The sequence below is a fragment of the Diabrotica virgifera genome, chromosome 8 (genome assembly GCF_917563875.1).
Source record: "Diabrotica virgifera virgifera chromosome 8, PGI_DIABVI_V3a".
Taxonomy (NCBI): domain Eukaryota; kingdom Metazoa; phylum Arthropoda; class Insecta; order Coleoptera; family Chrysomelidae; genus Diabrotica; species Diabrotica virgifera.
This window is the reverse complement of record NC_065450.1, coordinates 22651351-22665793: the sequence shown is the minus strand read 5'-3', so window position 1 is coordinate 22665793 and position 14443 is coordinate 22651351. Positions and strand designations below refer to the sequence as shown.

At 31.8% G+C, this 14443-nt stretch overlaps 2 protein-coding genes across 2 annotated transcripts in view; one reads left to right on the top strand and one right to left on the bottom strand.

Annotated features, from left to right (window-relative positions):
- Nucleotides 1–14443, bottom strand: part of LOC114333318 (kinesin-related protein 10-like) — a 50719-nt gene that overhangs the window by 21418 nt on the left and 14858 nt on the right. Inside the window, exon 2 of the mRNA XM_050659896.1 lies at nucleotides 2006–2627. Coding sequence (XP_050515853.1) covers nucleotides 2006–2627 — 622 coding nt within the window. The remainder of the gene's footprint in view (nucleotides 1–2005; nucleotides 2628–14443) is intronic.
- The window catches only part of LOC126890108 (uncharacterized), a 29607-nt gene continuing 26788 nt past the window's right edge, over nucleotides 11625–14443 (top strand). Inside the window, exon 1 of the mRNA XM_050658956.1 lies at nucleotides 11625–12444. Within this exon, the coding sequence (XP_050514913.1) occupies nucleotides 11625–12444 (820 nt within the window). The remainder of the gene's footprint in view (nucleotides 12445–14443) is intronic.

The following is a 14443-nucleotide window of genomic DNA, read 5'->3' as shown; positions in this document are numbered from 1 at the left end:
GAAGAATCTAACCTCTTATTCGTGTTTATTCCCGGTGTTAGTTGCAATAATCAATTATTAGCATTATAGTTAAATAATGAACCCATTAACTGTTCAACCAGTTCCTCCAGGATGTGGAAGAAAAAAGAGGAAAAACGTAGAAAACTGGAAAAGAACTAAAGCTAAAGTAGCAAGGTAGCATGTCCAATACTGCTGCAAAACTCGTTAACTTCTCTAAACTGCTGCAAATATCGTTCTGTCAAAAAGTTTTTTGATTTTTTTGCTATACCTTCAACGTGAGATTTTTGCCATCAAGTACTTATAATAAGCTATTTTTAACACTTAAAATAAAAATAAATTCAAAATATTGTGTGCTAAAATAAACTAGCCACAGTTTTTTGCAGTTTCTCAAACTTTTGTTTATACGGACATAACGAGTTTTGAAACTGAGCTACTCAATTGTTAGATCCTTTGATATCTCCTTTCTTATGTATGAGCAGTGTTACTCCCATCTCCCAGTCCGATGCCGACGGTATTTCTTCTTTCTTCCATGCCTCATTGCATATTTCTCTGAGCAGTTTCCTACCTTCCAGTCCCATATACTTCAGCATTTCTGGTGTTATTCTATTATGTCCAGGAGATTTCCCATTTTTAAGTTTCTTTATTGCTGTTTCTATATCGTTGTTTGTTACTTCTTCTGTGTTTTCTTCCTGTTCTGTTCTTTCTTCATCGACTCAATCCATTTTTTCCGGTGTTTTAGTCCTACATCATCATCATCACACAGCCAAATTTGTCCACTGTCGGACATAGGCCTCCTCAAGATGGCTCCACCCTTCTCTGTCCTAGGCAGCTGCAATCCAGTTTGTGGCTATTTTTTTAATGTCGTCGGTCCATCTGGTGGGTGGTCTTCCACGAATTCGCCTGTCTGCCCTTGGCCACCACTCCAAAATCTTCTTTGTCCATCTGTTGTCCCTCTGTCTTGTGACGTGTCCTGACCATTTCCACTTCAACTACATGCATTGGTCTAAATGAATAGTTGCAGTAAATGCCAATTACTTATACATTTCGTTTGAGAGTATTTGCAATTATAGACAAGTATGTACGTGGGTAGTGTACGAATCATCGTGATCCCTTTGACTCGGGTCATTTTTACCGACAAGAAATGGAAAACCACCGAGTGGCAACGAGTGACAAATAATTGTACGAGTAACCCACTCACACTGCATGGCAAGTATACGCAAGTGACGATTATTCGCCAAGTACGCGAGTCGTTTGAGTCCGACTTTACACGTAATAAAAGCAGTCTACCAGATAGGACACGCATAACTTGGAACAGAACAATCAAAATTTTTAAGGCAGTTATTACTAGAAAAATGAAAACGCTACACTACGGCAAGTAGAGACTAAGTTACTTTTTTTATTCAGAGCTTATTTGTTTATAACAATTAAGAAACCTTTGCGACATTTGAGGGACCAAGGACTGAAGTTTTAACGTACACAGTTTAAAACAGATTGCCTTTGAACAGAGTCATCTACAAAAGTTATATAAGGTACTTGAAATTTTAAAATTCGCGCTATATGCTATATTTCTGATTCTTGTTGATGAATTTTGATGTTTCTTTTTTAATTTGTATGGACCTTTTTCGTATATTTACATTGTGAGTGTGCCTTTTGTTAATAAATTTAATGTTAAATTTACCATGAAATTGGTTTAAAAAATTTGCAACAAAAAAATGAAGAACAATTAAGACAGCAAATTTATGAATAGCTAAGAGAAATTGATCTAAATTCCTCCCAGGATCTCCTGAAAGATATTCGAAGAAAATTGCTTCTAGTAGAGAAGAATGGGCCACTCCATATAATGTGAAAGTATAGTTTAGTTAAGCATTGAGTTGTAATTTAAGTTAACTAGTTAGTGTTTAAATAAATTCCTTCATTAACAAAAAAAATTAGATAAATATTTTGTGCCAAAACTTTTAGGACATACGTTAATTATAATATAATTATCATAAAAGATTATACTTACCAACTGGAAGTATTCCCCAACAAATATCAGAACACTCTTTTCGTCGAACCATTACACAAGTATCATTTGCGTAACATTTTCTTTCACTTATAAAACAACAATTGTCCTCCTGTACTATTTCTTTTTCTTCTTTAGTTCTCTCCACTTGATTAAAATGTACTGTTATCGAATTTTCATTGCTTGGATTAAGAGATATAGGCATAGAAATATTGTTGACTGTGTTTATGGTATTCGTGAAAGTCAGCTCCATTGTACTATTATTTATATTGGTGTTATTGATGGTATTTTCGCCACCTGAGGGACTTAGCTGAGGCTGCGGAAATGGAACCAGAATAGGCCTCACTTCGTCTCTTGGTTCAGGAATATTTGGTCTGTCGTTGCAAGAACCACAATTATTGTTGTTGCATGGGCTGCTATTACAATTACTGTTGCAAGGCCTACTGTTACAGTTGTTGTTACAATTGCCACTATTACAATTGTTATAGCAGGGGCTATTGTTACAGTTATTGTTGTTATTGCATGGTGTAGAACAAGAGTTGCCACAACAATCTCGTTTGACTATCGACTTGGTCCATACTGCTTGGAACACGCAGAGGAGGATAAAGCTAATAAGCAGCTTCATCTAAAAAAGAAGTAATTTAAAGTTTGGATAGTTTAAAAATATTAAAAATGTATAAAAACTGTTTTCTAGAATATTTTAATGAGAGAGACTTGTTTACATGTCATTGAAAACGAAAAGTTCACGTTTATGGTGATGGAGTGTTGTTCCTAGAGTAATAAGAGACAACATCAGAGCGCGGAAAACGCGTTCCAAGATTGCAGTTTTAATTTGGTATATTTTGTCGAGATATTTGGCACACATATTCGTAATAAAATCAAAAATGGCGGTACAGAGAACAATTTGGCAGTAAAAAGAACAAAAAAATACACTTTCTTCAAATATACTTTTTTATCCCATGCCTAGATTTTGTGTCACATTGGAATTACTAAAAATCGATTATCTATAACAAGAAATCGAACTTGACTGATTTGGCAACATTTAGCTCGCCTATGAGTATAATAATTAATGTTGTCACAATACTGTGCATTGGTTTTTGATATTATAGTGTCATATCACTGTCGCACTGTCATAGGTGAAGTAGCCCCTTAAATTATTTTTCTCTGATATACAGTCAGAAAAATGAAAGAATACCCATGAACGATCACATCAATCACATATTTTGTATTTGCTGTTTTTTTTTCATAAATAACAAACGAGAGAGATAGATTATTAATAATCTGAATAATATGTGATTGATGTGATCGTTCATGGGTATTCTTTCATTTTTCCGACTGTATTAAATATGTAGATTAGTCTTTTCAAAATATCTTTTTCTTAGACAATCCATATTGTGTCGTCTGTGTAACAGAGTAGTTTTACTTCTTTGTTTCCCATTCTGTATCCTCTTTCTTTGTTGACTCGTTTTATCATTTTATCCATGATTAAATGGAAGACCATAGGGCTCAATGAATCCCCCATGTCTTATTTCACTGCCTATGTCTATAGGTTCTGCATCCATCTATTCTGACTTCCATTTTGTTGTTTTGGTAGATGTTTTCCATAGTTTGTATGATATCTAGGAGACTCTATTATAAAGAAGGTGAATTACATTTTTCAGTATTACTTTGTCAAATGCTTATTTCAAATCAATCAGCCACATAAATAATGGTCTATAATCAGGAGTGGCCAAACTGCGGCTCGCGAGCCACATGCGGCTCTTTGAAGTATTACTTGTGGCTCTCGATTGTACCCGAGTTATTTTTCAATTTTGTATTAGATATGATTTTAAAAAATTATTATCGTTCCATACTATGTGTTTCAAAATGTCTTTTAATTTACTGACAACGAACATGAAAGACTTTGTAACAAATTCCATTTCCATCCAAGATAAGAATGATATGACACATCGAAAACTGCGTTAACGAACATTACATAAGAGTGGCGCAATGTAAAGTCAGTAATCAACCGAATCCAGACCGATTTTTGTATAACTCTTGCTACAGATGTAATTTGTAATTTGTATTAGGTACACATTTTGCATTTAAGTCATTTTACTCGACTTAGAAAAAAAATTTTACCATATTATACTAGAAAAACCTAACGAGTAGGTATATAAAAAAAGCCGGAAGGAATATTGACCGAACTCCAAAATAGATTTGAAGACTTAAAATATGTTAAATCGTCTCTTCATTTTTTTTTCCGAATTCATTTGAAATGAACATAGTTCATAAGGTGAATTTTTTATTATTACCAATATATGACCCAAACAACATCTGGAGAATTAAAATTAATAGAGACGCAAGAAGATCAAGCTCGAAAATAAAACTATAAGTCGACGCCGAATACCGAATTTTGAAAATTTGTACCAGAATCCAAGAAGGTACCCTAAAAAAGAATGCTTGTCGAATTATTTCCATATTAGGAACAACGTACTTGTGTGGACCATTTTATTCCATTTTATAATTCGTGAAATCCTAACACCGATCAATATTACCTAACCAGCATCTAAAAGAATTACTGAGAAGTCACATATTAATCACCAAATTCTAAAGAATTATCAAAAGAAGGAAAACAAAAATGTAATTAAGTTTAAATATTTCGTAATTGTATTTCGGTTTTCAGTAAGTAAAAGTTCTGTTAAAAAATTGTAAATACCTTCTATACATAGATACTTTTTGAATAAGTATTTTATTGCGGCTCGCGAAAAACTTCAACTTGTGAAAAGTGGCTCGGACTATTAAGAAGCTTGGCCACCCCTGGTCTATAATATTCTACTGATTTCTCAGTAATTTGATTTATGTACGATCTGTGCACGATCTTCCAGTACGAAAACCCTGTTGTTCACCTGCTAAACTTATCAGGGCCGTAACTACCATTGGAGCAACCTGGGCAGTGCTCCGGGGCCCACGGCCATGGGGGCCCCCGCAGGTGCCCCTTTTGTTTGGCTGTGCATAGATTTTAACGAGGTCAAATAAACTTTTCAAAGTACTTTCAGTCAAGTTCTACTACGAGTTGTCCGATTGTAATAAGTACACGGTATATTAATTCTAACAACTTCAATGATCGATTTTAACCTGTTTCACCTGCACCATTATAAAAAATTTTGTCTCAAAATCTCTCCATGAAGTCACCTCATTTTCTTTGCTTTCAAACCACAAAGCTCCTTATAATTTCTTTGCAGTCTTCAAAGTTCTGCATATGTTAGAATTTGTTTTTTAAGATTTTAATGAAGGGTACCAGATGTCGTTTTTTAATATCCCCGCCAAATTGGAGTCTGCTCTCATTAGAACTGTATACAATTACATCCCGGCGGTTTCCTTCCTTTTGACATTTTCCTATCTCCTTCAATTTTTCTTCCACTTTTTCAATATCGAATTTTAACGTATTCTCGAATTTTTCTTCCACGTTTTCAATTTTCTGTATCTCCACAGCAATCTGGTTTACCTCTTCCCGCAATTTCTCTAAATAAACCTTCATATTTTCATACTTTTCCATTCGGTTTTAAACTTTCAAGAAGTTTTCTTATTGTTTCATTATATTATCTCATTTTGTTTTACCATCTGTTAATTTTGTTGTTTTTCTTTTAAATTCATTAAAGCGTTTTCTTGTCTTTCTGCTAATAGCCTGTTATCTTCCATTTGTCGTTTATTTTCTTCTTTCATTGCTTTTATTTGACTTGCTTGTCTCTATCAAGCCTTTTCTTGTCTTTATGTTCATAATTTATTCTCTTCTTGTTATGATTTCATCATTTGAAACAATTGTTCAAACGCTGCTGATTCTTGTTTGCTTCTGGTTTCCATCTTTATTTCGTTCGTAGTGTATAGGTAGACCATAATTACCTATATGCTTAAAATATAAAATTTAAAATGTGCCCTTTTAAATTAGTATTACCGCTCAATAATAAAATTTCAATATTATCATAATAGTCCAGAAAGCCACTGCGCATCCGCTAGGAAAAATATTCTAATTCGGATGTTTTGCACAATCTTACTCAAAAAGGACTCCTTTTAATAAATTTGCATGTTGCCAGGACCAAAAGGTGGTCGAAAATTTTTTAAACGTTTTTTTTTGTTTTTTCCTAAACTTATTTTTTTTGCATGGAAAAAAGTTTTTTTAGGTTTTTTGGATCATTCCAAACAGAAAAGGTCTTTAGTGACTTTTCTCTAAAAATGATAGATTTTGGCATATAAGCGATTAAAAATTGAAAAATTGCGAAATCGGACATTTTTAACCCTGGAAAACTATGTCAAAAACTGAAAATTTTAATGTTGCCAAGGTAGGTAGATATTCTTTAAACATCGATTGATGAAATCCCGAAGAGTTTCTTGCGATACAATATTCAAAACACCTTTGTTTTTTAATTGCTAATCAAGCATGCGCGACACTATTTTCCACCGACAGTATGGTGCAAATGAAAGGAATAAATTCGTTATTTCGTAAACCGGCGACTTTAAGGAAAAATCCCGGAACAGGTCGATTTTTATTTTTAAGTTATTATATTGTGGCATATACGGTATACTAGTGACGTCATCCGTCTGGGCGTAATGACGTAATCGATGATTTTTTAAAATGAGAATAGGGGTCGTGTGGTAGCTCATCTGAAAGGTTCTTCAATTCTCTATTCAGTAATGTAAACATTTACATAATTATTTATGCAGGGTGTCCTTCTACTTCTTTTTTTGTCAAATAATTTAATTTAATAAAATTTTTTGGACACCTTGTATAAATAATTATGTAAATGTTTATATTACTGAATCGAGAATTGAAGAACCTTTCAAATGAGCTAGCACACGACCCCTATTCTCGTTTAAAAAAATCATCGATTACGTCATCACGTCCAGACGGATGACGTCACTAGTATACCTTATATGCCATAATATCATAACTTAAAAATAAAAATCGACCTGTTTCGGGATTTTTCCTTAAAGTCGCCGATTTACGAAATAACGAATTTATTCCTTTCATTTGCACCATACTCTCGGTGGAAAATAGTGTCGCGCACGCTTGATTAGCAATTAAAAAACAAAGGAGTTTTGAATATTGTATTGTAAAAAACTCTTCGGGATTTCATCAATCGATGTTTAAAGAATATCTACCTGCCTTGGCAACATTAAAATTTTCAGTTTTTCACATAGTCTTCGAGGGTTAAAAATGGCCGATTTCGCAATTTTTCAATTTTTAATCGCTTATATGTCAAAAACTATCATTTTTAGAGAAAAGTCACTTAAGACTTTTTCTGTTTGGAATGATCCAAAAAACTTAAAAAAAAATTTTTTCATGCAAAAAAAATAATTTTAGGAAAAAAACAAAAAAAAACGTTTAAAAAATTTTTGACCACCTTTTGGTCCTGGCAACATGCAAATTTGTTAAAAGGACTCCTTTTTGAGTAAGATTGTGCAAAAAATCCGAATTAGAATATTTTTCCTAGCGGATACGCAGTGGCTTTCTGGACTATAAATGGTTTCAAAAATGTAAAAATATTATTGCCTGTAGGCAATTTAACGAGATTACAAACCTATATTGCAGCCGAACAATGTAATAAACATTATAGTATACTTTTTTATGAAAACAGAGAAGATGTTATATGGATGGTACATGCAAAATTATTTAGCTTCAAATAAGGTGATTTCAAAATTTTGTGTTGGTCAACTAAAATAGCAATATGTAGGTATAAAAAACTTCAGTCATAGAATACATTAAAATGCGTTTTCAAGGGGTTAAATATCAAACATTTTTCCGGACCCCCCTACCGCTGGGGGTAAACCCCCACACCCCCAGGTCACTTTTGCCCCGTGGCCCCCAACATCGTACTTACGGCCCTGAATCTTATCCTTTGATTCATTGGTTCTTGTAAAATTTTTGTTGTAAATTTTATACTAGTATTTAATAAGTTTTTACCTTTGTAGTAGTTTTCTGACTGTTTTTTATCTTCTTTTTGGAATAGTAGAATTAGTTCGCTAATTCTCCATACTTCCGGTATTTTACCTGTTGTGTTTTAATATTTTGTTAATTAGTGCTGTCAATTGTTCTGTCATTGTTAGTCCACAATATTTCAGTAATCCTTTTAGTGTTCTGTCTTTACCTGCAATTTTTTTGTTCTTCAGATTTTCGAAAGTTTTTCGATCTTCCTGTATATTTACATTACCTTCTTCGTTTGTTAAACGGTGTGTTAAACGGATAAACGGTTAAGCATTAGACAGCTTTTAGAAAAAGTTTCGAGTTTACATTAGTGATATGGAGTAATGGAGTAGAGACATAGACCATAACAGACACAAGCTGATATAAAATATCACAGCTTTGGGAATTTTGTGTTTTCATAGGATGATGTGTATCTTCTGGATACATTGAATTGCGAACGCAAAAGTTTAACAAAATTTTGATAAAGGCCAAAAACACTCTGTATGATTAAATGTTGAAAAATGGCATATTTTGGTAATGTATTGATAAACAATAAGTAATTATATGTTGGAACAAATTTGATGACAGTTGTGTCTTTGAAGATTGTTTCAAAGACACAACTGTCATCTTTGTTCCAACATATTAATACATCTAACGATAAAGAAGATGGCAATGCAAACAATAAGTAGTAAAGTCTTTAGGTACAATAATAGCACAAGATAAATTGAAAGAAGGAGCAAGATAGACAATCAGTTACGTTGCTGAAAAATGTAAAACTGACCAGTGGACTAATAAAATATCAATAGAACTGTTAAACCTTGGATTGATCTGAAAAGAAAATTGAATGAAAGTATGACACTACAAGAAGACGAATATAATGAAAGACAGTTTAGACCAGGGCGCATCTGTAAAAATATTAGTACATTTGGACATTGAGAGGTGACTCAAATTTTTTTGCAGAAATTGCTTGAAAATAAATCAAATAATAATATTTGAGTTATCCTCCCTCTCAAAAAAGTCCGGAACATTGTTTAAATAATCAAAATGTCAAAAAATTAAGGAAAAATTCGATTGTTTTCTTGGTTTTTTGATTATAACTTTAAAAGTATTCATTTTCGAGAAAAGTTGTACTGACATAAAAGTTGCGTAATTAAATTTTCTACAATATACAATTGGTTAAAAATTTAAAAGATAGTCACCCTTGTTGCAAAATAGCAATAATTGTGAAAAAAACATACAAAAACAAGTATTCGCATTTTACGTTTTTCAACCATTTATACTACACGTAGAACCTTCATATTTCACCCTGAAAAACTTTATGATACAGTAAAACAACACTGTAAATTTCATTAAGATCAATTCAATAGATTTTGCAAAATAAATTTTGCAATCCAGCTTTCGTAAAATAAATTCATTTTTTCAAAATGTTACAGGACTGAAAATAAAGCAGATAGCAAGTTGAAAATTTTTTGCGTATATAAGTGTACTGTAACTTTCATTTGCAATTTTGCAAAATTAAAATCGATTAACACCACGGCGTCAGGAATTTTTTTAAATAAATATTAATTATTGGTGCTACGCGCAGGACAGAGGATAGTTTGCTCTGATTGGGCATTCCAATTACCTTTGATAATCATTGATACATTTTAATTTTTATTACATTTCGATATAAATAAATAAATTTGTTTATTGCAAAATAAAAACACATACTCTATCCTTTGAAATAACACTTTTATTAGCAAGAACTTTCTTTGTTCATATATTTTAACTTAAATAATAAAAGTTTATTATTTTTAAACATATGCAATTGTTTAAACAATATTTCACAAACAATAATAAAATTAGTTTGATTTTTGTGGAATTAAAATATTAAAATACAACAAAATATAGAGTAAGAAAAATATATATTAGATAAAGATTGGAAGAAATTTTGGTGGAAATCAACTTGTGTGAATCGAACACCGCTGTCCTGCGCGTAGCACCAAAAATTATTGTTTATTTCAAAAATTTTCTGACGCCGTGGTAATTAATTGATTTTAATTTTGAAAATTGCAAATAAAAGGTACAGTACACTTTTATAAGCAAAAAACATTTTCAACTTGCTATCTGCTTTATTTTCAGTCCTGTAACATTTTGAAGAAATGAATTTTTTTGCGAAAGCTGGATTGCAGAATTTATTTTGCAAAATCTATTGAACCGATCTTAATGAAATTTATAGTATTGTTTTACTGTATCATAAAGTTTTTCTGGGTAAAATATGAAGGTGCTAAGTGTAGCATAAATGGTTGAAAAACGTAAAATGCGAATACTTGTTTTTGTATGTTTTTTTCCCAATTATTGCTATTTTGCAACTAAGGTGACTATTTTTTAAATTTTTAGCCAATTCTATATTATAGGAAATTTAATTACGCAACTTTTATATTGGTACAACTTTTCTCGGAAATGAATATTTTTAAAGTTATAACCAAAAAACCAAGAAAAAAATCGAATTTTTGCTTCAATTTTTGATATTTTGATTATTTAAACAATGTTCCGGACCTTTTTGAGAGGGAGGATAACTCAAATATTATTACTTGATTTATTTTCAAGCAGTTTCTGCAAAAAAATTTGAGTCACCTCTCAACGTCTATCTCAAAACAGATGCGTCCTGGACTAGTTATAGTGCAGGCCCTGGCCCTGGAAGTATTTGAGTATGGAAAACCTGAGGACCGGCAACTATGTTCGGATTCTTTTTATTGGTCAATAAAATTGGTCATTTTTAATATCTCGAATTTCTTAAACCTGTTGTCCGATTTAAGTGATTTGTTTAACACGTTATAGCTTTATTCTTTAACAATATCTGTAATAATATTGTTGCTAGACAGGTAAATGGGTCATGGTATACCGAGTGTACCAATCAAAGTGTGATTTATTCTCAAAGTTCGCGTCACCCTGTGGAATATTGAAGCACTTATAAATACTGAAATTAAAACCCAACTATAGCCTCACGTTTTCTTAATATTTTGTTTTTTGATTCATTCGCTTCTGTTGGATAATAAAAAAGTTAGGTACTTTAATACCTAGCTTTATTTTTCATCAATACATGGTGATTTTAAATACATATGGCACACTTTAAAGGTTAATTCTGCATGAAAAAATAATGACAGTTTGCTTTATAAAAGTATGTTCGTAAATGCTTCGTTTCCAAGATAGGGGGTGTTGAAATTTTTCTTACAAACTGACGATTTATTTAATGCTCTAAAACAGGTTGAGATATGCAAATGAAATTTGGTGGGTTTTAAGAAATAGTTATTATGCATTTTTTGACATACAATTAAGAGTTTTATATCCATCATTAGCACACATAAGAGTCATATTACCTGTATGCGCGCCAATGGTGAATATTAAATTACTAATTGTATATCAAAAGATGCGCAATAACTACCTCTTAAAACCTACTAAATTTCATTTGGATATCTTAACCGGTTTTAGAGCAGTAAATAAATCGTAAGTTTGTAAGAAAAATTTCAAATCTCGGAAACGAAGCATTTACAGACATACATTCATAAAGCAAACTGTCATTATTTTTTCATGCAGAATTATCGATTAAAGTTTGCCATGCTTATTTAAAAACAACCTGTATTGACGAAAAACAAGGCTAGTTATTAAATACCTAACTTTTTTATTATCCAACATAAGCGAATGAATAAAAAAAAGATTCTCAGCTCCATCAATACTCCAAACTATCTGTTAGCTAAATATCTTGTCCCACACCTTCAAATACTGACTGAAAACGAATTCACAGTAAAAGATACATTTTCATTTGCGAAGGAAATTACCAACCAAGACAGACACAAAGATGGAATTATGGTCAGTTTCGACGTTGAAAGTCTGTTTACAAACGTTCCCTTAGATGAAACCATCAACATAATAATAAATTCACTTTTTCCAAGTTCCAATTCAAACTTTTTAGGAATGAAGCAGTCAAAATTTAAAGATCTACTGGCATTAGCTGCCAAAGAATGTCTATTCAGTTTTGACGGAAAAGTGTATAGACAAATAGATGGCGTTGCAATGGGCTCTCCTTTAGGACCAGTTTTCGCGAATACTTTTCTATGTCACCATGAGAAAACATGGTTAGCTGACTGTCCAATTGATTTTAAGCCACTTCTTTTTAGACGATACGTGGATGATATTTTTCTCATCTTCAAACATACCGATCACATTCAACATTTTTTAGATTATCTCAACCAGAAACACCACAATATGAAATTTACTAGTGAAATTGAAGTCAATGGAAATTTACCCTTCTTAGGAATTAACATCTTCAGATCACCTTCAGGTTTTTCCACTTCAATATATAGAAAACCAACCTTCACCGGCCTGTATATAAACGCAGATAGCTTCATTCCCAACAAATACAAAACAAGTTTAATCAATATACTTGTTCACCGCGCTTTCACTATCTGTTCAACCTGGCAATTCCTACATGAAGAGTTAGAAAACATAAAGGTGATCTTAAGTAAAAATGGTTTTTCGTTGAACTTCTTAGAAAGATACATAAGACGGTTTTTCAATAACAAATTCCAACCAAACAGCAAAGTAGAAGAAATCAAAGAAAATATTTATATCAAACTTCCATATACTGGTTACCACAGCTTACAAATCCGACGCAACATCCGTAGAACAATTAAAAAACATTTCCCTCTATAGAATTAAGATTTGCTTTTACGACTTTGGAAAGAATAAGACCTCGTTTCCATGTGAAAGACATGATTCCTAGTGATCTCGCATCTAACATTATATACCAATTCAAATGTAGTAGCTGTGCAGCTACGTACGTCTGGAAGACTCGACGTCACTTTAATGTCAGATGTTGCGAACACTTAGGTGTCACTCCTCACTTAGGAAGACGATCAAGAACAATTCCAAATTCAGCGGTATTCCAACATATGACTGATTCTGACCACCCTATTAGTCGTAAGGACTTCTCAATCATTGGTCATGCAAGTTCTCCAACGGAACTCAGCATCAAGGAGGCATTACCCATATTTCTTTTGAAGCCACCCTTAAACACACAACAAGACATGGCGTGTTTGAAATTATTGACTTAACCCAATGATTGTCAATGTTATTTTTACGTTTTCATTAATTATTATTTGTTCCTTTAAAATTATTTTAAAGCATCCGCTCAAGAAACTTATTATTCTGACGATGATTAAAGTAATAATTGAAACGTCACCATGAATTTTAATTTAGTTATGGGTTTTTTCTTTAAGTTTATTATTTTTATCAAAAAAAGAATGTTAAGAAAATATGAGGCCATAGTTGTGTTTTAATTTCAGTATTTTATAAATGTTAGAATATTCCACAGGGTCAAAAAATTACAGTTTTATTGATTCAAGTACAGTGACTCATACAGTGACAATTTACCTGTCTAGCAACAATTTCAATACAGCCATATTTTTAAAGAATAAGACTATAATATAATAAAAAATCACTTAAATCGGATAACAGGTTTAGGAAATTCGAGATATCAAAAATTGTGACCAGATATCAAAAAAGTTGACCCATCGTGAAGGTGGTGCGTTAATTTCTTGGAGAAGTGTATTTAACACAATGAGATCCGAAAACATAAATTTATCTAAATTGATTTAGAGTTAGGTTGTCACCAGAATTTTATATTTTTTAGAAGTTTTAGATTTGCGGATCATTTTATTAAAAATAATAAACTTTACAGATTTTAAGACCTGCTATTTTAATACAAGATATGCAAATGTTTTAGCCATCAAAGAATGGCCGAGAATAAAAATAAGCCTTAAGTAAAAACATTCGTTGACCTTTACACCTATTATCTTAAATTTTGGAAACATTTTTAAATGCACATCGACATGATAACGAGTAGTCACTTTGACCTAATCTCTAAACAATCTTACTTTATCGTAAACTACACGTTTTATTGCATAATGTGTTCTAATCAAATAAATTAAAACCAAGTAAACCAACTTACAAAGTAAAAAAAAAAGAAAAAAATCTGATAATATGTACAGGGTGAGGTAGATAAACGGCCAATTAGAAATATCTCGAGAACTAAACGTAACTGAATCATGAAAATTTCATAAACCAAAAACCTATTTCCGGTTAGACCGGAAGTTGCTTATAACTTCGTTTTTTTTAATGGGACACCCTGTATATTGTTGCATTTTTTGATATTGCTCGATGACTTCTTTCTTAAAATAGGAGATTTTGTTATATAATACGGAGTGGTTTAAAAGACAATTACGTTATATCTATTAATTTTGTAGCAATATTCACACCCTGTATAATTGTAGTGATATGATATCAAAAACTACATTTAGATTCAAATCATTTTTAATATAGTCTACTTCTGTTTTTTTTTATTTACATAAAGTACCTCGACAACTATGGCCATTGGTACAAGAACACTAACATTAGATAAATAATTAAATAACGAAAATTTATAATAATTATGCAGGGTGTTTCATTGGGAAACGGAAATA